The 26,983-nt window shown below is 37.9% G+C and overlaps 1 protein-coding gene across 4 annotated transcripts in view; it reads left to right on the top strand.

Annotated features, from left to right (window-relative positions):
* LOC308666788 (complement receptor type 1-like) overlaps nucleotides 1-26,132 on the top strand; it is a 60,568-nt gene extending 34,436 nt beyond the window's left edge. The window contains exons 8-17 of one of the 4 annotated variants that reach the window (XM_081325717.1): nucleotides 824-920; nucleotides 3,906-3,991; nucleotides 6,125-6,322; nucleotides 7,396-7,575; nucleotides 7,687-7,797; nucleotides 8,123-8,233; nucleotides 17,890-17,928; nucleotides 18,744-18,773; nucleotides 21,598-21,667; nucleotides 25,138-26,132. In XM_081325717.1, coding sequence (XP_081181843.1) covers nucleotides 824-920; nucleotides 3,906-3,991; nucleotides 6,125-6,322; nucleotides 7,396-7,575; nucleotides 7,687-7,797; nucleotides 8,123-8,233; nucleotides 17,890-17,928; nucleotides 18,744-18,773; nucleotides 21,598-21,667; nucleotides 25,138-25,228 — 1,013 coding nt within the window. In that variant the 3' untranslated portion in view covers nucleotides 25,229-26,132. The remainder of the gene's footprint in view (nucleotides 1-823; nucleotides 921-3,905; nucleotides 3,992-6,124; nucleotides 6,323-7,395; nucleotides 7,576-7,686; nucleotides 7,798-8,122; nucleotides 8,234-17,889; nucleotides 17,929-18,743; nucleotides 18,774-21,597; nucleotides 21,668-25,137) is intronic. The other 3 variants (XM_081325718.1, XM_081325719.1, XM_081325720.1) reach the window with 3 other exon arrangements.
* Nucleotides 26,133-26,983: the final 851 nt, after the last annotated feature.

The following is a 26,983-nucleotide window of genomic DNA, read 5'->3' as shown; positions in this document are numbered from 1 at the left end:
TGTTTAAATATTATTACTGTGATGAAGAGTGTCTTGGAAGAAAGTTAAGAATGAAAGCTATTTAATGGTCTGTTGAAATATATCCTCCAAATTAGGAATTTTTCCATCTACAAAGATTAGTTTGCATGCTCTGGTTTGTCTTCTGCAAAAAAAGGCAATTATGTACACATGGAGGGATGTTAATATATTAGAAAACAATTGGCTTTATGACATTTTTCGACACCTGACCTTTGAATTTACTTTGTGTCAAATCAAGAGTTAAGTTTGAAGAATTCCATTCTGGGCTGCCGCGGTTCAGTTTATGGTTTAACAATTGAAAAGTAATGTTTGGAATTTTGAAATTTGCATAGTTCCAGTGTTTTTTGTCTGTTTTAAGGTTTTTAGTTTGTGTAGTTTGTTTTCTTTTTAAGCATGTAATTTATTTTACTACCATTCTAGATTATGCACATGTAATTATAATAATGCTAATAACAGTCATTTTTATTGTTACTATATAATTATAATTTCAAGAGATTTTAATATACACAGGGAATGTTTGAAAGTTTTTGACAGTATAAAGCATCCAGCTTTTTTCCGATTCTTGCAGCTGCTTCATAAACTACTTTTGGCTATTTTCATATGTAAGTGCATGAAGTGAACAGATATGTACAGAAGTTGGGGATAGTTTACAAAGCAGCTCTCCACTGCAAAACAACTCTTGAGGAATACAACTATAATGTAATTTGGAGAAGTGTAAAGCTAGAATAATACAATTTCTAGACTTGTGTTTATTTTGTTGTAAGATTTGCAAGGGCACATGATAACATCAGTTCCAATCTTTTAGGAAGGCAATGTCCTGTTCCACATTTGGAAAATGGCAAAGTAGTAGCTGCAGGTGACCTCCGGTTTGGTGAAGAAATAACCCTTGCTTGTGATTATGGGTAAGTTAGAGATTATTTGTTGAAGTAACTTGTAAAAATTTATTTGGAGACAATGGACAAATATATTGTTAATAAAAATTTGAATTGTTAACTATATATTATTGTGAACTTTATATTATTATCTGTATTCCTATAGATAATTATAATATATAGTTACTTTGTAAGATACACATCTTTCAAAGTGACTTAAAACAGATTTGCAGAAATCTGCAGAAATTATTTAAAGACATCATTAATATATAAGTCAGTACAGGTAATCCCCAAGTTACGAGTGTTCACTTAACAGTCGTTCAAGGTTACGTGATCAGCACCCCTTTGTATTTATGAGCAAATCCCAAAATTACGAATATCGCAGTACCACAGCAGTCGTTCGCCCTTACAAATGACTGCAGAGGCTCTGCAACATTCACCCTATTCCTCCTCCCTCCCTGCCATGCCCGAATCACCTTGCAAAATCTGTCTCCCCTTTGCCGTGGGTTCTTTCCTTTGAGGGAGAGGAGAACAGCTTGCAAATGCTTTTCCTGCTGACAATGGAAGCTCCTGGGTGCCATAATATCGCGCGAGTTCAAACCCATTCTTTGCAAAAGTGATCATGGCTCCTGGAAGCTTCTATTCTCTGGGGGAAGGGAAGTGTTTGCTTCATTTGCACGCCTATGGGGCAAAGCATGGAATCGTCTGTGGCCCAGCTGAGCGGCTTGCTTGCATGCGCCAGTCTTAGTTTGAGGGCAGGAATGAAGCCTTCAACTGAGCAGGGAGGCATTGCGGGGCCAGGTCCCTGGCACCTGCATCCAAGCCAGCAGTAGTGGCAACCACCTGAGCGGTCACGATCCTCCTCCCCAGCCAGCCACCCACCCTGCCCAACTTACTCCTTGCCTGGCCGGCCAGCTGGCACAAATTCTCACTGCTCTTCTCCTTTTCCTCTTCCTCCTCACTCAAGTGGCAGCAGCAGCTTGGGTTTCTCAGCTCCGTCCGCAGCAGGATTGTCTCAGAAAATAAGACCAGGGTGTGCTGCTTGTTCACGTGTGCCGGTCTTATTAAGAGCAATCCTGCTGCTGTGCCTCTGCTTTGCTGCACTCAGATGGAGCCGAGAAACCCAAGGCACTGCCGCTCATAAAGTTTTTATCAGAAAGGAGACCTTGGGGAAACTGGATTCTCCATCTGTGAGCAAATGGGGCAGTTCAAAACAAAGCAAATCGCTTCGTTTTCAAACACCAGTTAGGCTCTCATAAACTTTTTATCAGAAGGGAGACCTGGGGAAACTGGATTTTTCCTCCGTGAGCAAATAGGGAGGTTCAAAACAAAGCAAATTTGCTGCATTTTCAAGCATTGCATCCACACACAAAAATTGCTCCCCATCTCCCCAAGGTCTTTGTTCAGATAAAAACTGTTTGAGTGGCAGTGGCTTGAGTTTCTCTGCTCTGTCTGAATGGAAGAAACCAGAGGCCCAGAGTAGGATTGCTCTCAATAAAGCCAGCAGCGCACCCATATCTTCATGAGAGCAATCCTGCTCTGCACCTCCAGTTTCTTCCTTAAGGAGTGGAGCTTGAGTTGGGAGGACAACATGGAGAAGAGTGGTGAGGATACTGGCTACCGGCCAGTCAGGCAAGGAGTAATTGGGATGGGCTGGGTGGCTGGCTGGAGTGGGCAGATCGTGGCCACTCAGGTGGTTGCCACCTCTGCCAGCAGCTTGGATGCCAGTGCAAGGTGACTCACCTCGCGATGCCTCCCCGTTTAGTTGAAGGCTTCGGTCCTGCCCTCAAACTAAGGCCAGCGCATGTGACCAAGAAACGTACCCGGGCATTGGTTCATACTCCCAGCCGACTCTGATGCCACGCTTTGCCTCATAGGCAAGCAAATGAAGCAAACACCCACACCCAGAATGGAAGCTTCTGGAGGTCATGATCTCTTTTGAACTCTCACAATATTACAGCTTCCATTGTTGGCGCAAAAAGCATTTCCAAGGTGACTCTCCTCTCCCTCAAAGGGAAAGAAACTATAACAGAGAAAATTTTTGCAAGGTAAGTGAGTCCTGCGCGGCTGGGGGGGGGGGGAGAAACATGAGGTATCTTAGGGGGTCGGGGAGGCCTTGTGGGCCTGTTCTATCACTAGGTCCTCCATGGCCTTCCCCACCCTGAGATACCTCGTGCGCACTTAACAAGCTGCGTGCGTCTTAACAAGCAGGGACTTTTTTCGTTCAAGGTACAAAATTCACTCCCACAAATTTTCAAGTTGCAAATGCAATGGGTGGGCTCCATTACATTTGTAACTCGAAAGCTACCTGTAAAATTGTGCCAATATGTCGATAGATGTTTATTAATCACCCTAGGTTTTGGAGTGACAGAATCAACTGGAAGAAACTCTGAAACTGTTTTTATCTGCCTGTTTAGTCAGCATTGCAAATTGCTGTCTTGCCTTACAAATGGATATTAAGTTTAGTTCCAACATGTAAGAAATTGTCAAACTTAATTAGTCCTGTTTATCTTAACCTACATTTCTGGCTAGATTGATGTAATAAATTAGTTTAAAACCAAGAAAAGAACAGCTACAAACCGCTGGCTCTATAAGGTGAGAGGAAAAGGGCCAAGATTTGTAGTTTGGGACTTAAATAGATAGAGCAAGTTTCTACTGTGCTGGTATCCTAAGAATTTCTTTATTTGTGATTTCCTAAATCTCAGTAAATTTCTTGTATCTGTTTGGGAATGTGGAATGTGGACACGAGAGTGAGAGGTATAAGGCTTTGATACTGGTTTGAAGATGAACACTTCTGGTATACAGCAGCTATCAAGTTATCAGAATATACTTCTAAAGATTCTTACTGGGAAAATAAGTACCAGAGTATTATAATGGTTGGAGTCCTACATTTTAGTACATCATAATATAATTTGTTTGGTTTGAGTCAGCATGTTCTGTGAACTCAGCCTGTTGTGGCTTATTTTAGAAATTGCAACTAAAAAAATCAATTGTGGAGACTTTTTTTCTTTTTAGGTTCAGAATTATAGATGGTAACACTCGACGGTGTACTTTGAAATCAGGCAAAGTTGACTGGGATACAGAGCTTCCACATTGTGAACGTAAGATGATATTTTATTTTACGCCTTTACATTTAGCTTCTTCAGTTTTGAAATTTCACCTCACCTAAGCTTTTTGAATGAGAAGCGAAACATCTTCAAGCAGAAACAAAGCCAGTCCAGTTGCTTTTTGAAAAAGGACCTTTGGGATAATCATGACCTGTATATATATATATATATCCACTCTAAATGAGCTCAAATTCAAAGGATCAGATGGATTGTCTCAAAAGTGCTTTTCCAAAAGACAACTGGATTGTTTTTTTCCCTGAGGAAGAAGAACAAAATGTTTCGCTTCTCATGTAAGAAGGTTCATCAGTTTCATCACTTCTTGGATGAGAAGTGTAATATTTTGTTCTTCCTCAGAGGGAAAAATAGTCCAGATGCCTTTTGAAAAAGCACCTGTGAAACAATTATGACCTGGATGACTGAGAATTTATACAGACATTTGACCAAATAGTTTAAATTCAGGATTCTGAAGGAGCAGGCAGACATAATCTTAGAACCACTGAACATACTCTTTCATAGCACCTGGAGCAGAGAGGAACTTACCAGAAGACTGGAAATGAGCTAATGTCATTCCGATGTACGCAAAGGGGGAAAAATGGATACAGGAAGCCACCATATGCTGTCTTTTCTTAATTTTTACTATCTTTGTAGTAGGAGAAAATATTGAAAAAAATATTGCAGTGGAATCAGGAATCTTTGGAAATAACCAGTTTAACCTTGGTATGATTCATGTCCACTAAAGAAACTATTGTTCATGCTATTAGCATTGCATTCTGCCACAAAATAAGCATCTGCAAGCATTTAAACGCTTTCCCATTATAATTTATGAATGAATCCTTTTTGAAATCACAACCTTGCATTGAATCTGCCTCTTTAAATCTCAGACTTTTAGGTCAAGTCACATTAGCACAGACATGTCAAACTCGCGATGTCACGTGATGTCATGAGACATATCGGGACTGTTTTGCCATTGCCGGCAATGGGGTGGGCGCGGCTTCTGGATGACGCGTCCGGCCCAAGGGCTGGCAGTTTGACACCCCTGCATTAGCATAACGTAAACAGGCAATGGCTCTTCTATTGTGAGCCTCACCTACTGTGATGACCCAGGCAAAGCAGTCGGCTGGCAAGAGAAACAGTCCTATACTAACTGCCAATGTTCCCCAAAAGCTCCCACATATGCTGGCAAGCCTTCAACCAAAGCACACACACATGTTCCTTTCAGCTGCCTCTGGCTGAAGGCATTTTCAATACAGCGGAGAAGTATACAATGTCCTGAAGGCCAGACAGATTAAAAAAAACAACAACAGAAACTTAATGAGTCCTTTAAAATCTCAGCTTGCCTGCAATCTGCAAGGAGAGACTCAGAAATGCAGTCTGCGGTCTTAAAGCAGGAAACCAGGCAGTCTGGTATTGAAGGTGTCCAGGTTAAATAAAGACAAGAGCACAATTCACAACAGTCCCAAGATACCACGTTTGTTCCCGGCAAATGCCCCACCCCACAGCGTCTCCTTAAATCTCCAGGTGTGGCTTGTGGAGTGGGGCAGGACGCTCTCTTCCCGAGCAATTGACCCTGCCTACCTTGTTCTCTCATCCTCTCTGCTCTCCTTGCTTTAGGATCAGGTGGAGGGGGGGGGGGCTTGCTCCTCGCCTGAACTCTGCCTCCCCTGTTCCAAACCTGAAGGGCCCTGGCCTGCCTCAGCCTGCTCTTCCCCACGGTCCTCTGAAGCCACACTCACCTCCTCCTGAGCCTCAACAGGGTCTTGCTCCAGCTTCCTGTCCTCCTTGGATTCAGGCTCGGGCAGAGGCATGACACCTGCCATGCAATGTAGTCAGATTGCTTTTCTTGATGAAGTATATACTTTTGTTGTATTCTGTCAAGAGATGGGTGGGTGACCTCCATGTTTCTTCCATAGGAAGAATGTACTTTTTCTAGTTTAAACTTGCATATGGAAGAGATTCTAATGAGGAAGACCACTTTGATTATAAGAACATTATGAAGAAATCCTACCCAGGATCTGGACAGCAGATATTTATTAGACAGGAATGTTGCCCTTGGCCATGAGGTAATTTAATCCAAATGCTTTGCAATTCTAGCCTAGTTAAATCAGTGTTGATTTTTTCTCTCTCTAGGTATTCCTTGTGTTCGTCCTCCTGTAATTCCCAATGGAAGATATGATCCCGATCCTTTAGATACATATGTTGTTGGCTCTACAGTACTTTATCGGTGTGATCCTGATTACTCCCTTATTGGAAAATCTACTATTACATGTACAGTTGAAGAAAATGGTGTAGATGGAAAGTGGGATCTGTCTCCACCTGAATGCAAAAGTAATGGAATTTATGTTATTTTCCTTACCTTCAATCTGCCAAATTGCTTTTTTGTTAGTTCCATTAGTTATATGCATTATGCTCTTGCTAAAATCTGGTAATCTTGTCTTCTAAGCATTGGGTTCTGTGGATTACCAAGTGGAAATTACCTGAGTGAAACTGGTTCGTACAAGTTAGTATTGAAAGAAATGCCAACATAGTTTAAATAATGTATTCTATTACTTGTGTTCAGATTTGGTAATAATCCCCTTGAGCTGGATTGGATTTATTGTGCTCCATTGTGTTAGAAGCATAATAAAAAAGTTTCTTTTTCATTTCCTTCTGATTTATTTATTTTATTAAATTTATATGCTGCCCATCTCACTATCCAAAGTGACTCTGAGTGGCTTACAATACAATAAAAATATAAATATAAATACATAAGAACATTTAAAATTACAAAAATTGAAGAATAGACTAAAAACCAAGGACTCAAGTAGAAGGGGGTGGCATCTTCTTCAACTGAAAGCATCTCTATCATGCCCCACACCATCCATGGAGTAATACAACAAGGTAAAACATTGGATAGTATCTTAAAATCTAATGAGATCATTCCCAACTCCAAGAGAACCATGTTTCTTAATCATAGAAATCTTAGGTGAACTCCTTCATCCTAATCTAAAATACTATATCTCATTAGCAGTAAATGTTGCATATTTATAATATATATATATGGGTCAGTTAATTGTTAAATCAGCAGGTAATCATTTGTGTATCCATTTAATTTTGTTTTCATGCAACTCCTGCAAACAAGATGGAGTCATATTAGATGGTTATTCTTTTTTTTGGCTGAAGGTAAGTAGATAATGGTTTCCAGGCTTAAGATTCCTAGTGCCAGCAGCAAACCATAATTACATCACATGGTGATGCCACTACATGCATACATGCCACCATTATATACTTGTTTCCCACTCTTTGACTGAAATATATAACTCACAGCATTTGAGTACCAATAACATGCATACTTTTCTCATTTGCCTCTCATAAAGCCAGTTGGTCATTCAGTGCAAACTAAACACTGATTTCTTTTCCAGAGGTTGAGTGTCGAACACCAAGAGTCGAAAATGGGAGAGTGGCAAGTGTGTTTCAACCTATATATACGTATCAGAATAAAATACCAATTGAATGCAATCCTGGCTACACTTTGGTAGGGTCTTCTACAATTGAATGTGGTGCTGATAGTCAGTGGAAATCTCTTCCAACATGTGCTAAGGGTAAGTAATTTTTCCTAAATCTTTGCTGACCATCAGTATGAAAACTTTAAAGTTGAGCATCTTGGGAATGGAGAAAACTACATAAACATTTTCCCCTCTCTTTTTGTGTAGTCTCTACCACTTCCAAACCAACCAAATCCCCTATACCTACTTTTCCTCCTACTCCCCAAATTCCCCCTAGGGCTGGTGGCACTGTTTTTCCAAAAGAAGATGGCGCTGAAGGTGAGTCATCACATAATTGGAGTGCTCATTACAGCCCTTTTTCAGGATTCAGATTATTTGATTTTGGAGGAAAGATCCTGTGGCCACATCTGTGTTTTCTAACATAGAATAAAATACCGATTGTACGCAATCCTGGCCACACTTTGGTAGGGTCTTCTATAATTGAATGTGGTGCTGATAGTCAGTGGAAATCTGTTCCAACATGTGTTAAGCGTAAGTAATTTTTCTTAAATCTTTGTTGAACATCAGTGTTGAAAACTTTAAAGTTGAGCATCCTGGGTCTGGAGAAAACTACATAAACATTTTCCCCTCTCTTTTTGTGTAGTCTCTACCACTTCCAAACCAACCAAATCCCCTACACCTACTGTTCCTCCTACTCCCCAAATTCCCCCTAGGCCTGGTGGCACTGTTTCTCCAAAAGAAGATGGCACTAAAGGTGAGTCATCACATAATTGGAGTGCTCATTACAGCCCTTTTTCAGGATTCAGATCTACAGAGTGGCTTACAGCCATGGGGTTGTGTGTACTCAGGGCTTTTTTTTTCCTCATAGAACTCTCAGAACGGCGTTCTGGCACCTTTTTTTAAAGGATTTTTTCAACTTTTGCACAAGCTGTGCTTCTCCCTCTATTGGCTTTCAAAAGCCAATAGGGTCTTTCTTTGTTCTCCTTCCGGAGAGGGAACTGCTGCTACAATGTCGGCTGCGAGCAAAGTTCAGAGGAGGCAGGGGAGGCCACCGGAGCAAAGTTCAGAGGAGGCAGGGGAGGCCACCCGAGCCATGGCTTAACAGCAGGTGTGAAGGAGGAGGGCCTGGGGGGAAGGGGAGGTCTGTTAAAGTTCCTGTGAATTACGACACTGGCTGTGCCTGTCTGTTGTCGGATCCCTGCGTTTCGGCGGGTTGCAGGCTGGTGCTGGCTGTTAGTTTGCACCAGGGCATGATTACATCAGCCCGATCTGGGGAGGCCAGTTTTTTAGCAGAGCTTTTCTCGAATTGTTTCTTTGCCAGTTTGGTGAAGCCGCAGTGATGTTTCGATTTGTCCTAGAGGCAAAATAAAACTTTCTTCCTTTGTTTTTTCTCAGAAATGAGATCTCGGAACGCATGACCAATAATATGTTTTTATAAATGTTCATTAAAAAGCTGTGTCTTAATTCATTTTCTTAAAAAAAGTTGAGGCTAAATGCATTTCCCAAGGGAGGGCATTTCTTAATTTTAGAACCATGCAGGATTAGCAAGGTAAACTTTTCTTCAGTTAAAGTCCTCTCTTGTTCATTTCATGGAGACATCTAGGTAGTCTTTATTTTTGCAACAGTATATAACTGGTATGCATTGTCTCCTTTATGGTGTCCTTACATCCTCCACCCCCACCCCCAACTCCCCAATCTAACCTACAACTCTGAGATTTCCTGACAGTCAGCTATCCGAGCACTAACTAGATTTGACCCTACTTAGCTCCAAGCTCAGGAGGTGGTCCTCAATGGCCCCTGAAAGTGAACGTTAGCTTTCTAAAAGATAGTCTCCTTTACTCCCTCAGCCAGGAACTGTGTCTCATGGCTACTATTTTAGTGGTTAACCGGATTCTTGCAGATTTTGTACGTCTATCTGAAGTAGTAATCTTGAACATTTTTTTCATAAATTACTTAAGGATATGCAACTATATTTTTTCATATTTATCTAATGTTACTTTTGCATCTACTTTTTTCACTCCATTTTCTTTCTGTCATTAATTCCCCAAGAATAAGAAATGTAAATTGTAAGCTCCTCATAGCACAGTTGTATATCATTGTTAAAATACATTGGGCAATTATGGACATATTCATATTCATAAATAGATTGAATTGTAACACTTTCCCCCTCACCTAAGCCTGTACTCTTGTGTGTATAATTTGAACATAGCCAGGCCATTTTTATCAGCAGTTGTAAAGAAATAGAAACAAAATGTTTAACTTATGTATTAATAACAATTTCTTTGCAATTCATTATCTTGTCAGTAACATGACTCCATCAATTAAACACATATATGTTGAAGGCAGCATATGCTCTTGTATTAGACATCTATTATCTCCCACTGCTAGTCCTTCCAAAAGGAACTCAATATATGTCATACTATATATGCAAAAGTTGTCTCCTCCTCTATTAAAAGTGCAACACATCATTTTCAAAGTGGACAAAAAAATAATATTCCATCTTTACTACACCCACCTGCAGTATATAAACATGGGGGAGCTATTCCACAATTTTTCACCTCTATGGCAGCCTACTACGCTTTCTTCATGATTAATTTGATAAAACAGAACTTAGTGTTCTAGTTCATCATGAACTAAGTCTGATGAAAATAACTATTTTGGCAGGGATGAATTAATAGCATGCATTTTGAGTTATAGGAGCATCTCATTCACTTGAACCAATGTGATCATATCTTTAAAATGGTATGTACAAGCCATCAATAATGTGGTTGATAATATAGGTAGGTCCGGCTTATGAGCTGTTTATATTTAAGGAGATGCTCACAACAAATTCTAGTATGTTTGGTGAATGTCTGAAACATGTATTAATAATTGAATATATAATTTTTAATTATATAAATTATACAAATAAAATTATATAAATAAAAGATTAACAAGATGAGAGTTCTGGCAGCTTTTTTTTTTTTTTTAGAAAAAAAGCACTGTGTGTACTTGAGGAATATGTTTCATTTCATTTAACAATGTATCATGTGGTATTTTTTTGCCATTTGAAAGAAGTATGACATGAGCTGAAGTCTTAAAAAACAGATGTAAATCTCCCTTTTGCCTATGAAACAAATATGGACCCCCGTAGAGCACTGAGTGTAAACAAACTATCTTGCTGTGTTACTGAATCCACTTTACTATCACCATGGTTGTAACTGAATTGCACAATTTCTAAAAGAGATGTTAGTGGTTTAGATCTTTAAGTCACTCTTAAAGAGTAGCAGAGTCATGTTAAGGCAGGGGTGTCAAGCTGCCAGCCCACGGGCCAGACGCGCCACAAGTAAACCGCACCCACCCTATTGCCGGCAATGGGGAAAAAGCTCTGATACATAGTTTGACCTGTCTGCCTTAAGGTGTGGTTTCAAAGGGCAGGCATCACAATATACTTCTTGGATTCTTCAGACATTATTTTATTGATGGACCAGAACAGAAACTCGTGGAGAAAGGTAGTTCTGCAAATCTTAAATCCCTGTATAATGTAGGAAATCTTCTAGAGCAGACATGTCAAACACAAGGCCCGGGGGCCAGATCTGGCCTGTGAAGTAGTTTCATGCGGCCCGCAAAACCATCCTGGAAACAGTGAGGGAACGGCCCCCACTGCCTTGGCCCTGGCCCAGAGACTCTCCTCCTGCCAGAGACCCTCAGATCTGTCCCACTCCTGCCCAGGCCCCCATAGGCACCCTTGATGTAAACGATGTAGAACTGGCCATGCCCACCCAGTAGGCCATACGCACTTTAGCCATGCCCACCCAGTAGGCCACGCCCACCCTGGCCATACCCATCCGGCCCCCTGAAGGCAACCGCAATGCTGATGTGGCCCTCAGTGAAATTGAGTTTGACACCCCTGTTCTAGAGTTTATAAATTCTTTGGCAAGAATCCTCTCCTTCATATAGTTTATGGAAGACTAGATAAAACCCTCGCTGGTCTGTCAAAACCAGACTAATATTGTGTCTATTTTGAGGTAGTCATTGATCTGGAATCTTTTATATTTTATTCATTTTTATATTTCACCATTTTTATTGTATTTTTTTATTTTTTTATTGATTTCTGTTGGTTATGCATGAATGAACTTAGGACAACTACTTTTCTCTGAGCCTTTTAGTCTTGACCTAAAAACCTTGAAGGAGCTGTGTTGCAAGTGCCATTGTTGCAGAAGCAAATCTTCCCCTTAGACGGAAGGGACTTTCTGTTTGCTGGGACATCATACTGTAAATTCTTGAAAATGTTGCAAAATATTTATTAAACAAGTTTTTTGCAATCACTGATCCATTTGTGAACCACACAAGAGTAAGCTCTTGCAGCTGCAAATTCCAATTCCTTCATCTTCAACTATTTCCAAAGCTTCTGCCATGCCTCAGAGATTTCCTGGGAACCTTCATGCATTTCTTCTCAAGTTTGTATGAAATACTGGTTGTCTGCTGGAGCCCTCAGGATTCACCTACTATATGTAGGCATTATAGACCTCATAAAGTAAAAGGCTAAAGGCTCCTGAAAGATTTGCTTCACTCAGGCCTGATCCGAGCGGAAGAAGTATAGTAATATTAGTTGAGAATCCTGCCCACACACAGTCCACTAATTTAGAACTGTATTTATAGGTTTGATCATGCTAGTTTTCTCTGATCTCCATTGCTGGGCTTGCTCTTCTGAAATCTTTGGGTACTCCACAGAGTTGAGATTATGTACGACAGTGATAGTTGATAGACATTGGTGTAAGTCATTGCTTTCCAAATAATTTATGCTCCACACTAGGATAATTAGGATGATCCCCTTATCAAAATGTATCCAAAGCCAATCAACTTGCAGAGTATTTTGACTCTGGCGTTCATAATTTCCCAGTTAGCTGCAGTTTCATATCTTCACGTCAGCTTCTGCTTTTTTCCTAGGACTGAGTAAATATTGTCACATCTAGTCAGCTGATGTATACGGTAATTCCTAATGCAGCATCAAGATGCTATGATACTTATTGTGCTGTCCTTCTATCCCATTCACTTCCTGTTTTCTTTCATTTAAAAGCCCTGAGTCTCCAATTTAGAATTGTCTTCAGGAATGATCCTGAAGTGGCAGCTCCTAAAATGGATGTTCCTTCTGTTCAGGATCCTCCTTCAAGGCAACTCATGTCTGGTTCAAATCTTAGTTTGTCCAATGTATGTGGCTGGGCAGATTTTGCATGGTATTTTATAGACTCCTTGGTTTTCAAGCTGGAACTTGTCTTTGGGGTTTCTTAAGATGTTGGCTATTTTTTGGTCAGTGCTGAAGGCTGTCTTGATATTGTATTTGTGGAGAATTTTGCTGATTTTATCTGTGGTGCCTTTAATGGAGGGGAGGAGGGTGATGCCGTTGTCCTGTTCTGTGTCTTGGTTCTTGGGGGTTGTCTTCCTTTGGATTAGGTTGGTAATAGTGTTTCTTTGGAATCCGTTGGAAATTAATATGTTAGTGAGAGTGTGTAATTCGGTTTTTAGGTGGTCTTTGTCGGCTAGGCGTTTGGTTATATATGCCTTTTCTTCAATCAGTTCACATTTAAAGTAGAGTTGGTCTATTTTCTCAGTGGCTCAAAAGCACTATCCTTCTGTTTGCTTGGGCTTGTTTATTTCTGGTCTAATAAAGCTATTTGGATCTTTCTTCCTAATTTTCATTAAGCAGCATAGTCATTATCTAAATGTATATCAACAGCTGACAAGTAGCAGTGCCTCCTGGGATCCGCAGTCTCTCTAAGGAAGCTATGGTAACATTTGCAGGTTTATGAGATTTGTCTACCAAAACTCTGCAAGTAGCTACAAGAATCCAGCTTTCTACTTTCGTACAACACAATTGACTGAACCTCTTTACTGAACTCTAACCGTTTTGTTATCCCCAAAGTGTATCTGGAGTCTATGCAAACAAAATAATTTTCTGGGAGGAAAATGTGTCTTAAACCTCTTAAGAAAAAAAAAGTCATTGTGGTTCTCTGTAATTTCACGTCTCTGAAATTATGATATAGCTCATTCTGGAGTCCTCCATGGTAAAACATTTTTGACTCCTGGAATTTACTCTAAAATTATGCCAAATGTGAGCTAAACATCCTTGATAATAGCAACCTTTGCAGTCTTAACTCAGAGGGGGAGGTAGCTGGCATTCCTGGTTTCATTTTTACTGGAAATGTTTTATCATTGCTAGGGAGTTTTGGAGTTCCTTCAAGTCTAGAGTTTCCCAAAAGGTCTAATTTAGAGAATGTATTTCTGTTGTTTGCTTTTCTTTGATATTCTAGACATTCTCAGCTCTTTCTTCCCTTTAACCTTCCTTCTGCCTTTTTGGTTCCTTTGAGGCTTTAAAAGAGGAAATTCTATCAGGCACCTTCTGTCAACAGCCATCACAAAGCCTGACTCAGTACAATTATTCTTATGTTTTCCTGTTAACTTCTGCTTTAATTGTTTATGCTTCATATACATTTTAATCTTTTTTTATTTAAACAGACAATGCATTGTGTCAGTATTTAAATAATAATTATAACAAAAACAATGATTTTGGAAAACTGCAAGAGAAGGGAGATCAATCTAAATGTAGCATGGATTAATATAAAAAGGCATTTAACTCTCTGCCACATGACTGGATAATCAAGTGCCTAGAGGAGTCAGTAGAAACATCAGAAACTGTGCAAAGTTCAATGGCACAATGGAAGACATAGTTGCAGGTCAATGGTGAAAGATTGGGAGAGGTTAATATCAAGAGCGGAATATTTCAAGGAGATTCACTATCACTACTACTATATGTCATTGCACTGTTTCCTCTATCAACAATACTGAATAATGTAGGCCATGATTATCCAAACATAAAAAACATCTGCCAGACTATCCCACCTCCTTTACATGGACAATCTGAAGCTGTATGGAAAAACACCATCTGAAATAGAATTGTTGTTCAACACTGTATATACGGGCAAGGTATCGCAATGGAGTTTAGACTGGACAAATATGTCACTCTCGCCATCAAAAAAGAGAAAAATAGTGAAAACTGAACAAATCAAGATGCCCTATGAAAATAATATCAAGTATCTGGATGAAGATGATTACCACAAATACTTGGGTATCCTTCAAACTGACAACATCAAGCACACTGAAGTCAAGAAAAAAAATAGGAGTGAAACTATCAAGATAGTGAAGAAGATCTTAAAATCCCAACTCAATGGAGGAAATATCAGCAAGACAATCAACACCTGGGCAATTCCACATAGCTGGAATAGTGAACTGTACTCAAGCTGAACTAAAAGCAGTGGATGGAAGGACCAGAAAAATAATGACAATTCATTTTTCATTTTTGTAGCAACATTCACAGACTCTTAATCTACCAAGGCGATGTTGGAATGGGCATGGGCGTGGAATGTTGCAAGTACATGAGATGGCTGAAAAAGAAAAAGGCTTTGGAAGTATCTGAAGGATAATGAAGAAGATGCACTGAAATTAGTATATCAGGAAAACTTACTGACTACTGGAGAGACCAAACTGACCTACAAGAATGAACAGAATGGAGGCATGGGAAGACAAAAGCACTACATGGCCAGTACATTTAAAAAAAATAGGGAAAGCGGATAATAACAACACCTGGCAATGGCTAAGAGAAGGAAAGTTGAAGAAAGAGACTGAGGGATTAATTCTGGCTGCACAAGATTGAGCCTTAAGAACAAATGTATACGAAGCCAGAATTGAGAAGACAGCAACAGAGAGTAAGTGCTGCCTATGCAAAGAAGCTGAAGAAACAGTGGGTCACTTGATAAGCTGCTGCAAGAAAAACAGAGAGGCATCTGCCATATAGCACCCCAGACTTAACAATTGTCGACAAGAAAGACAATAATGTTTGGAAAGTGCATGTGGTAGTACCCGGAGACAGCAGAATAAAAAAGAACTGGAGAAGATAACAAAATACAAAAACCTACAAATAGTAGTAGAACAACTGTGGCAAAAGCAAGCAAAGGTAGTACCAATAATAGGAGCCTTGGGTGCAATCCCAAAACAACTGGAGCACCACTTGAACACCATCAACATTGACAAATTTGCCATCTGTCAATTGCAAAAGGCAGCTTTACTCGGAACCTGCGATGATATCTGTAACATCATCAAACATCTAGATCTGCCTATCCCAAGGCCTTGGAAAGGACTCAATAGGTAGACAAAAATGCCAAACCCAGTCTAAACATCTGGTTGACTGTGACAAACAACAACAGCAATTGTTATTATTATAAAACTTATTCATAAAACATGAAACTCAGTCAACTGAACACTCAGATTGACATTAGTGGTTGACATGGGTTGCTGCCAGCATCCTAGGTATCAACCAGATATCTCCTTAAAATGTAAGATGTTCTGAGTAGCGCAGTTTTTTGTAGCTTTGCTGGAGTTATTGCAGGAAGCTGCAATTTCTTCATGTATTTTGCAAAGTTTTTGGACATAGTTCCCAGTGCCCCGATGACAGTGGGTATCACTGTTACACGTTTCATCCATAATCGCGCAGTTTCGATGGCCAGGTCGCGGTATTTCATAATTTTCCCCAGTTCTTTTTCTTCGACTCTGGCATCTCCTGGTACAGCGATATCAATCATCTGTATGCTTCGGTTCTCTGTGACTGCGACATCTGGCATGTTGTATTCCAAATGTTGATCTGTCTGTATTCGGAAGTCCCACAAGATCTTCACCCTCTCATTCTCGACAACTTTTTCCACCCTATGTTCCCACGACTTTTCAGACACAGGCAAGTCATATTTTTTACACAATGCCCAGTGGATTAGTTTAGCAACTCGGTCATGTCTAGCTTTGTAATCAGTTTGCGTGATTTTGCTGCACTCACATATTAAATGTGAAACAGTTTCAACTTTGTCGTTGCAAAGTCAGCAATTTGGATTGTCAGTAGATTTTTGTATCTTTGCTTTCATGGCATTAGTTTGTAGTGCTTGTTCTTGAGCAGCCAGTATTAAGCCTTCCATTTCTTTCTTGATGGTTCCCATCTTAAGCCATGCCCATGTCAAGTTGTTATCACATTTTCCTTCAATATTTTTCAAATGCTGTCCATGCAAAGCTTTGGTTTTCCATCTATTTAATCTGTCATCCAGCTGTTTTTCCTTATATTCTGCCTTTGTTTCTGTTATTTTTATAATGCTCTCTGTTTTCACAGCCTGCAGCAATTTTTCTGTACTTTGATTTACATAGTCATTCAAACTTCATTTTTCTTCTTCTACAGTTTGGTGGATTTGCAGTAGCTCTCTGCCCCCTATTCTTCTTGGAAGGTACAATCTATCGATGTCACTTTGTGGATATAGAGCGTGGTGCATATTCAAAAGTTTACACGTTTTCCGGTCTAGGTGTTCCAATTCAGCCAAAGTCCAGTTGATAATTCCAGCTGGGTAGTGTATCCCTGGGACTGCCCATGTATTAACGGCTTTAATTATATTTCCAGCATTCAGCTTTGATTTTAGTATTTTGTGGACGCTCCTGATATATTCCTTTTGTGTTGACTCTGACTTTTCCATTCAAGATGTTATCTGCTTCCAATATGCCTACGTATTTGTAACCGTCATCCTTTGCTAGTGCTTTCATAACACTTCTGTTTCCCAGTTCTATTCCTTCTATTTTTCCCATTTTTCCTCGCTGCATGGATAATATAGCACATTTTCCAAGTGCAAAGTCCATTCTGATGTCGCTGCTAAACAGTTGAACTGTGTTGAGTATTGATTCAAGTTCAGTTTGGCTTTTCACATACAGTTTTAAGTCATCCATGTATAGTAGTTGGTTTATCTTGCCATGCTGGCTTGAGATGTGGTATCCCAGTTTTATGTTTCGTAATATTATTGTCAATGGAATTAATGTGATGTTGAACAGTAGTGGTGAAAGTGAGTCCTCTTGGAAGATTCCTTGTCTGATGTTGATTTCACCAATGTTCTCCCCATTTGCTGTTAGAACTGTTTTCCATTTTTGCATATTTGCTTTCAAAAATGTACAGATGTTTTTGCTGATTCCAAAGTTTTCCAAACACACATTAATCCAACTGTGGGGTAATAGGTCAAATGCTTTCCTGTAATCAATCCACGCCATATTTAAATTTGTTTTTCATCGTTTTGCATTTTTAAGTACCATTTTGTCAATGAGCAGCTGATGGTACTTAAAAAATATTGTTATTGTTGTTGTTGTTGTTGTTGTTGTTGTTATTATTATTATTATTATTATTATTATTATTATTATTATTATTATTATTAATCTGCAAGGTATTCTTGTGTAATATATACATTGAGGCATCTTTATTTCCAGACAAGTCTTTCAGCTTGTTAAATGTTATGCATGGTATTGCCTAAAAGGTTCAGAGTAGTGTTTAAACCTCTTTTATTTTTCTTATATTAACTGCAGCACCTCCAACCACAAGTCAAACTCCCACACATGAATCAGGTAAACCCCCGAAGTGTTGACAATGGAAAGTAATTATTTAGTAGTGTTTGCATTTTTATAAGAAGTCACTTTTGTTTTTTTGTTCTGAAATAGTTTTCTCTTAATTCTCTGAAATATGGTAGGGAGGGAATATTACTAATGATTCAGAAATCCTTTTTTAAATCTCTGATCAATTTCAGAAATGTGCTGTATTTCAAATTTTCTTATAATTTACATTCCTATACTTCAAAATACATGTGCAATATTGTACTTAAAGTCCTGAAATATTTTTAGAATCACTGTTAAAGATAATAAATTAACAAATTAAATAATTGTTCCCTTCAAATTAATTTGAATAATTCAAGTTCAATCATTCAGATTTAGACCCCTTCATTTAGAACTTCAGCATGTTTCCCTTTTTTTAGTTTTGCATATCTATATCTGTCTATGTGTCTATCTATGCAAAATTTAAAAAATGGGAAAGATGTTGAAATTCTAAATGAAGGTGATTGAATCTATTAGAACAGTATTGATGAATGAAAGTACAGACAATAGAAGGATATGGCAAGTAGTGAATTGTATTGGCATAATTAGCTTTAATTGTTTTACTGTCTCATATTTCATCTTTTTAATTTTTTTTTGCTTTATATATATTTTTTTTACTTTTTACGTGCTTTGAATAATTTTGTTTACCCAAAAAGGGAATAACATGGATGTTATTATTAAAATGTACATGTCTGTTAAAATAGTGTGAAACTAGAGAAATGTTTTCTTTCACTTTTACTGTATATGTTCAGGTTTTTAATCACTTTTCTTCGGATTCTCTTCTGTTTTAGGTGTTGGCAGGACTGTCGGAATTGTTTTTGGTAAGTACTTACAGACTGAACTATTGTGGTTGCATTTAATGTTTGACAGAAATGAACAAAGACTATTTGATGCACAATTCCTCCCTTTTTGTCTTTAGAAGGCTGTAACTCCCACCCCTTCTTATAAGGCAATATCTTTTTCTCCCCTCCCAATTTTTCCCATGCTTTAGAAACTCTTGGCTATTTTTAAAGATTTTGTTTCCGGTGTTTGCTTGTTAGTTAAACTCAAGGGAGAGTATTTAAACATGAGAAATCATTTTGGTTACACAGTGGTGTTTTTTTTTCTTTATGTCAGGTCAGTTTACAGCTGGAATCTGTTAAAGGCAGAAAAAATCTGGTTGTTCCAGAAATCAGTCAATTCCAAGAGGAAAACTGTATTTGTCATCCCCCCAACCCTTCCAAAAAAAGGGAACAGGTCCAGCTCCATATTAAGCTTATTATTCAAGGTATCTGTTTTCAGACTGAATAATCTACCACCTCCATTCTTATGGACCCCAGGGAGTTTGCAAATATTAAAATAACAAAAAAATACACATTTTTAAAATTCCACAAAAATATAGCCAATATTAGCATATAAGAAAATTGCCCTATACATATATTCATACACACACACACACACACACACACACACACACACACACACACCCAGGGAGTTTGCAAATACTAAAATAACAAAAAAAATACACATTTTTAAAATTCCACATATGCCAATATTAGCATATAAGAAAATTGCCCTATACATATATTCATACACACACACACACACACACACACACACACACACACACACACACACCTATATAATACCCAACATCCTCCTGGAAAAATCATTTTTTACTGTTTTTGAAAGTCTATTGGATTGCAAGGCATTTTGGGGGGGGGGATAGGCTGTCCCTTGGAGAACTGCTGCTGAAAATACCTCTTATCGACACACCTTCCACTGCAATTCCAGTTTGGTAGGGACCTTCCATAGATACTATCTCCATATCCAAGAGGGATGGGCAGGAGCAATTTGGGGAAAGTGCAATGGGCAGGAGCAATATAAGGAAAGTAATTAGTTAGATAGCCAGCCCTTCACCATAGAGAGTCTTAAAGAAACCAAAACACATTGGTAAACAGCACAGAATTTTTGTAGTCAGGAGAGACAACAATTGTAATTGTCCTCAGGGCATCCTGTTCTAGGTAAGATTGCAACTGGAAACCAGCCAAAGCTGGGCATAATGCCTCCTACCCATAACTTCTATCTGCTCCTTAGGCAGGAGCTGTGACTTCAGAAGTTTTAGTTGCAAATCTGTTCTCTCTGCACTACCATAACTTCATCAAGAGTCAGACACTTCGAATCATAAGGCTTTTACATTAATAGTAACACCATCCTGTTTGGCTTAAATTGCAACCCGTTTCTCCCCATCCAATCCCTGATAGCCACCAGGCCCTGGGACAGGACTTCTACTACATCTCTAATTGGGCCTGGACGCAGATGTACAATTGGATATCATCAACATATTGAGGATACATCATCCTACCTTGGCAAATTAATTTGCCCAATAGGGGTTATGTAAATGTTTAATAGATCAGGTAGATATGGGACTACTGTAACAAAATGTCCCCAACACGCAACCCTTGTGAGAGTCTTAGCAAGTCATTGAGAGATCTATGAGGGCAAGGTACATTGTACAATCTCCCAGCACAGGTCAGCCATGAGAGTAACCAATGCAATTTCTGTTCCCATGTCTAAAACTGAAGTTTGTATTACCAAAGAATCCCTCTCCCCTCTGGTAAATTATCCAGCCCACCGATCACTGTCTACTCAGCCATTTGGGATCAGAGGAAGCTAGCCCCCTCCCTCTCTGTTGTCTCATTCCAGAGAGGGGGCCTGATTCTCAATAATCCAACAAATGCTTAGCTTTATTCTGGACTTTGTCCCAGTTGTCAAGTGAGAGCTCTCATCAATATTAACAGCAATCACTTACTATTTATGCTGATGGGCTAGCTTAAACCTTTCCTGGTTTTATTATAAATGTAGAATATACCTTATTGTTGAATTAAATTGGATACCAGGAAAGTGAGTAAATATTAATGCTACATTTATTTATCTGTCTCTGGTTTAGTTTTATTCTTGTGCAGGATGACTATTTGCCACTCATAAGTGTAATTTGTTTTGTTTTGGTTTTTTTTGCCATTTATCAATACCTTTGTTGTGTTTGACATTTTTTTCCATGAAGATTCTATTGAATCTTGAACATCAGATTCTGTTCAGAACACGTACAAGCATAAAGCAGCAGCTTTGTATAATTCACTAAAACAGCTATGTCTGATTCCAGGAATGCTCAACAGTATCTGAAGCTTCCTTTTGGCAGTCAAATGATCCCAAATAAAAAATGTAGAACTTTAATTAATCTCACGTGGATGCTGCAAATGTGTTTCTGTGCATTCTGAAGCATCTTTTTAAAGCAATTCAGATTCCTATTTTTTTCTGCAGTCAAATGCTTTTGCATATGTAAAGGAGTATACCAAATGTCAGTCCACATAAATAGGCCAATCAAAATATGTTTTATTTATTTGTTTTCAGAGAAAATGTTACTAAGTGCACTAAGGTAATGCAGCAAATAAGGAAATGTTGAGAAAAAAGGCAACTAATTCAAAACACGTAATGTAATTTCTATACAAAATTGTCTACACATCCTGACTTGGTATCCCCTGTATATACGATGTGATATGGGCAAAGTGATCTGAAACATACCTTGGAAGTACTGTCAGGAGTTTGTATATGATGATTGGTATATTTTTTAATACGAAACTATCACATTATCTTTTTCCCTTCAAGGAGCTGTCATTGGCATTATAGTTGTGGCTGCTTTAATTTTTGCAGCTGTGAAAAGGTTCTCTCTCCAGGGGTGAGTCAGCCCAAGATATGCTGTCTCTGATTTCTTTCTAGCTTCTTCATAGCTGCATGAGCAGCCATCTCTAACTTTCCAGTGCCATCTCTAAAGCCTACAATTTTCATATAAATGTGCTTTATGTCCAGAAGTAACTTCTGTGCTATGTGCTAATGCAACCGCAAAGATCTGCAGCAAAAGAGGAAGACGAACAAAACATTACAGTTTGTCTAGAATGGCTAATCTGAATTTAATCACATTTCCAGCATTGGTGTTCTGGAGTGACAGAAATCATCTGTCTCTTTCTATTTGCTATTTGTTCAACTGCAGGCTTGGCAATGTGTTGTTGAAAAAAGTAAGATTATTCTTATTGCCCTGATCTGCTGATATCAAGAGACACTTGTAATTGTGATTTCTGTCTCTGACTTACTGGTACCCTAATGAAGTGGAATCATTGGAATGGTTCTATGCAAAATTTGTATTGTAGCTTTAGTCTACTTGCAACTTTGGTATCTTTCTAGACAGATTATAATGGAAATCTTGTCTTCTATGTTGCTTGCTTTCTGTCTCTGTGTTATGAGTATTGTTTTTGATACAGCATTATATTAACTTTGTTTTTATATCATTTGTATACAGTTACAGGATGTTTATAAGCACTAATTTAGATTTGTTCATAAATTGATTTTCAAATCAGTTTCTTAACCATAGGTACTTTGGGTGGTAATGCTTTAATCACTATCATTACATGTACTCATCTTTATTTTTAAAGAGTATATAGGTGTAATCTTTTGATAGAATAATTAATACATATTTTTGAGAGTCTTAGTAGACTATGGCAATCGGTGGTGAGCTGTAATGTGATGTTTTGCAAAAATATTACTGTGGACTTTACCTTTTTTCTAGCATTTATGAAAGACTGTCTCCAGTTTTAAAACTTAAGATTAGTAAATCCTGGATCTCTCCTCCTTGAATCTGTTCATTTTTCTAATTCCTAATTGAATATTATCTGTCTCCCCTTATATGTCTTTTAGGCCACAACATGCTAATTACGTCTTTATTTTGCTAAAAGACTTCTTTAAATAAACAATTTTCTGTTTTCAGGTTTTCTATTAGCATCATCTAATTGGCTTGCAGAAATCAGTTATATTGGGTGAACAATTACTGATTTAAGCATGCACCAAGGAGAAGTTGTGGGAATGCCTGTTTCCTCCACTGATTTGATTTTGCTTTATTTGCTGCCTTCTTCCCTTTTATATAAAATTAACTAATTTAAATTGTACAGTTTGATTCCTGATCAAATGCTTTGAATAACTTGAAGCCAAAAACATCCTTCGGGATAATGTATATTTTAAAACAGCTCTTATTCCAGAGACCTACAACTCCCCACTTTTTCTCTCCCTCCCTTCCCCCACTTGAGCACCTCAGACTTCATTTAGGAATTACCCATCTTGTTCTAATTAACTGTAACATTAAAAGTGCTGAAACATTTATTTTTAGTTTTACAGTTGTTTTTAGCTCCAGGATAACATCGAAGAACCATTCTTCAATCTAATATCATCCACTGAAGGCTGGAAACATATATAACGTATTCATTGTTGTAATAAATAGCATTGCTTTTATGTTACTAAATATACTTTTGGATGCAGAGGGACTCCCTAGCCACTCCATTTTATTCCATTTTACTCCATTTTCAGTACAGTTTAACAGTGGCTTCTTGAGTGGTTGCACCAGCGTTTTTCATTCAGTATGTGTGTTCAGTTACAATATCTGCATAAATAAAAACCCGAAGACTACTACAATTGTCTTCGGCTGTTAATGGCATTGTTTGTTCTTTACTCCTTCCTTAGAGGAGGAGAGGGAATGGCCTATCTCTTATCTCAAAAAGCAAGTACCTTAGCACAGGTGGAAAGAAACCTTTCAAATTATTTAAGGAACAGCCTTAAACTCTTTATCGATGAGGATCGGAGATTTCTCTTGTACTTTCCAAGATTCTGGATCTGTCTTACACTAGCATTAAAGTTATCTTACTGAAATCTCTTTTTTAAAAGATAAATCTTTTGAAAATAAATTACTACCGCATGCCAGGGTACATACTCCAAAAATGCAAATATATCCTGTAACTAATAAGCTTATGGATTATATGCATTATCGTACGGTGTTCTCAATGTTAAATAAGCATCTCACATTACCATTAGGAGTAGTGTTTGCCTGTTTTGGGATGCAGGTAAAAGTAAAGATAAGAAATACGTTTTCTAAGAGATGTGTCATAGTTCCAAACTATAGTTCTTGGAATTGCACAAGCACTTAAAACATTTTGCAGTTTACCAACTTTACTGTTTTCATGATACTGAGCATAGAATATGGATTTTCTTGCTGGCTGGATTTTTATGTAATATCCATTTTCTTTCTAATCCAGCGGTCCAAATGTCATGAAAAATTGAGGTTGAAAATGTACTGGATCCCATTGGAAAAGGCAGTTGGCCGATGGCTCAGACTGTGGTTTGCTCCATTCTTAAGCCCCTTTTCTCCTGGTCACAAGAACTAAGGGATTGGAAAGAATTCCAAAAGCCGTACTTGCATGTCAAACTTGGCATTAGTGGCACACTTGCATGTAAATCAACTGGGGCACAAACTCCACCACTGATGGGATTCTCTCTTGTTGCTCAGTCCTAGTTTGCAGATGATGCAGCCTGCATCCAATATATACAGTATAGATACAGGAAAAATGCACATAACCATGTTTGCACTGAATCTGTGGTTCCCTATATTCCTAAAATTGTCATGAGGGCACATAATTATATATTCTTCACCTTTCTGCTGTTTAGCTTCTAGTTCAAATGAGTGGGTCTGCCATGGATAATAAAACGGAGATGATTTAAATATTTTTGTCAATATCAAGACCTGAGAAGCTAAACTTTTACATGAACTTGAAAATTTATATATGTGTTTAGTGTGGAGTACAGTTATATATTTCTTCATAGCTATCTGAACAGATGTACTGCATAGAAGTGTTAGCATGCCAAGGCTTCTTCTGTCTCCTATCCTTCTAATTAATCATTGCCATAAATCTTGAGATAGCTTCAGTGCTAGCTGTAGACAAAGCTTGGTTTTATCTGTACACCTTGACCTGTGAGATTTCAGCATTGAAACCACATAGTTTCCCCACAGGTACAAAAGAGATGCTGATGTGTGATTCAAGAGCAGTTGACTAAATATATATATATATATATATTATTTTCTATACTAAATCTGATGTGATATTTACAGAAAAATTATTTTTAATGTCAAATATTCTGCAACTGTTAAATTAAGATGCTTTGGTTTTCAGAGTTGGATTGTTCTAAGATGCATTTTCTTTTATCTTACAGATTGAAATATGTTGTATATCTGTGTGTTGCTTTTTGCTAGGATTAAAGAAAATATTTTTTGAAAACCTTTTTAAATAGCATATGTAAATATGAATTTATTTTTTATGTTATCTTTTACAGGAAAGCTAACACTCCTCATGCCTCTACTGATTCTTATCATGTAGTTTCAGTGAAAGATATGACTTTGGAAGAAAAACGAGCAAAAGATTGATTTGAGTTTACTGAACTTCTGCAATAAAACTTCAGTAACCTTTCAATAGTTTCCCATTTGAGAACTGAAAAAGAGGAACTCGGTGAAGATTTAAGTTCATAGTTTTACAGTTTGGCCATTGGAAGAGGCAGTTAATACATGAAGCAATCAGCATTTGATCTACAAGACTACTCCTTTTTCGTATTCTGCTTCTGTATTCTAGTAGATTGCACTTAAATCCTTTCAGAATATCTCTAACATGCCTGCTTCTTATCACTCAGATACAGAATCTGAAGGACTTCCATATCTCTACTTCAGGGATGATGCATTATGCTGTTATCAAGAGATGACTATTCTAGAATGAAAGAGTCAGCAAGTTCTGTGTAGTTTTTTTAACAGCCTGGTTCTTAAATCAGCTTCTAAATTCATGTGACATCCAAAGAAAACTTAACTTGCTTTCTGGGTTTTAAATTTATGCTGAAACAATAAGCTTTGCCTAATATAAATTGTGTTCTGTTTTATATTTTAACAGTCAACATAAATTTTACAACCAATAAATTGAGATACATGTCCTAGTGGGGAAGATTCAGTTTTTATCTTTACAGTCACTGTAAAGAGAAGGTGTGTTTTGGCTGAATGGAGCCTATACTGAAATATTCAACCTAGTTGTTTTGGGGGGGAGAGTGGCAAAATGTCTGTTATTATGCTCTGTGTGTCATCACAACATACATTCTGTCATTTTGACACTATTCTGGTCAGCCATGGATGCCTGTGGTATTCAAGAAAGTATTTTGTCTATTTGCAAAAGTTGTATTTATAATTTTTATTGTATTTCCTTCTTACATGGGAAGAATGAATTAAATGCAATGGCTGTATATAGAGAAATGTCTAGCAATGATAATATTAAAGATTGAATTGCACTGAGCATTTATTGTTGTTCTATTTAAAGTCATTTGGGGAGTTGATGCTATGGTAATAATTAACACTGTAGAAACTATTTACCGCCTATACATTCAAGTATGCACCATTATTGAAAAGCAATTGGGAGATGATCCTATTACCAGAGAGAACCAAATTGGTATAGCAGTTAAGATGCTGGCCTAAAAACCAGGAGACTTGAGTTCCAGGCCTCCCTTAGTCTTGAAAGCCAGCTGGGTGTCTTTGAACCTGTCCCCAGTCCCCAGTTAGATAATGTTTGCCCTTTTAAGTTTAATTTACATTACATAAAAATATAACAAGAGTTTACAAAATGCCATTCAACGTGCACCCTTAGCATCTTATTTACAAAGGAAATAAAGCAAAACCCATAATTTAGAATTTATAATGGAAAACAAGTGTCCACAAGAAATTTTGTTTGTTACTCTTTTCTTAGGAAAGTAGCCCATCCTTGTATCTCAAAAAGCAGCACTTTAGCACAGGTGAAAAGCATTTGAACTTATTTTACCAAACGGGCTTAATAAACTTTATCAGTGAGGATAGAAGATTCCTCTTTTAGTTCCACGATTCTGTGTGTATACTATGTTAGCACTAGAAATATCTTACTGAAATATATTATTTAAAAAATAAATTACATAGCAGGGAACAAGCTTCAAGAATGCAAATACATCCAGCAACTAATAAACTTATGGATCTACACACACAATCACACAGTGTTCTCAGTGTTAAATAATATTAATATTACTATTAAAAGTAGTCTGCCTAAGTTGGGATGCAGGTAAAAATAAAGATAAATACTTTTCCTAAGAGATGTGTCATAGTTCCAAACTGTAGTTCTTG

Source organism: Vipera berus (genome assembly GCF_964194415.1).
Source record: "Vipera berus genome assembly, chromosome: 3".
Taxonomy (NCBI): Eukaryota; Metazoa; Chordata; class Lepidosauria; order Squamata; family Viperidae; genus Vipera; species Vipera berus.
The sequence above is the reverse complement of the archived record's forward strand: the minus strand, read 5'-3'. Positions and strand labels throughout refer to the sequence as shown.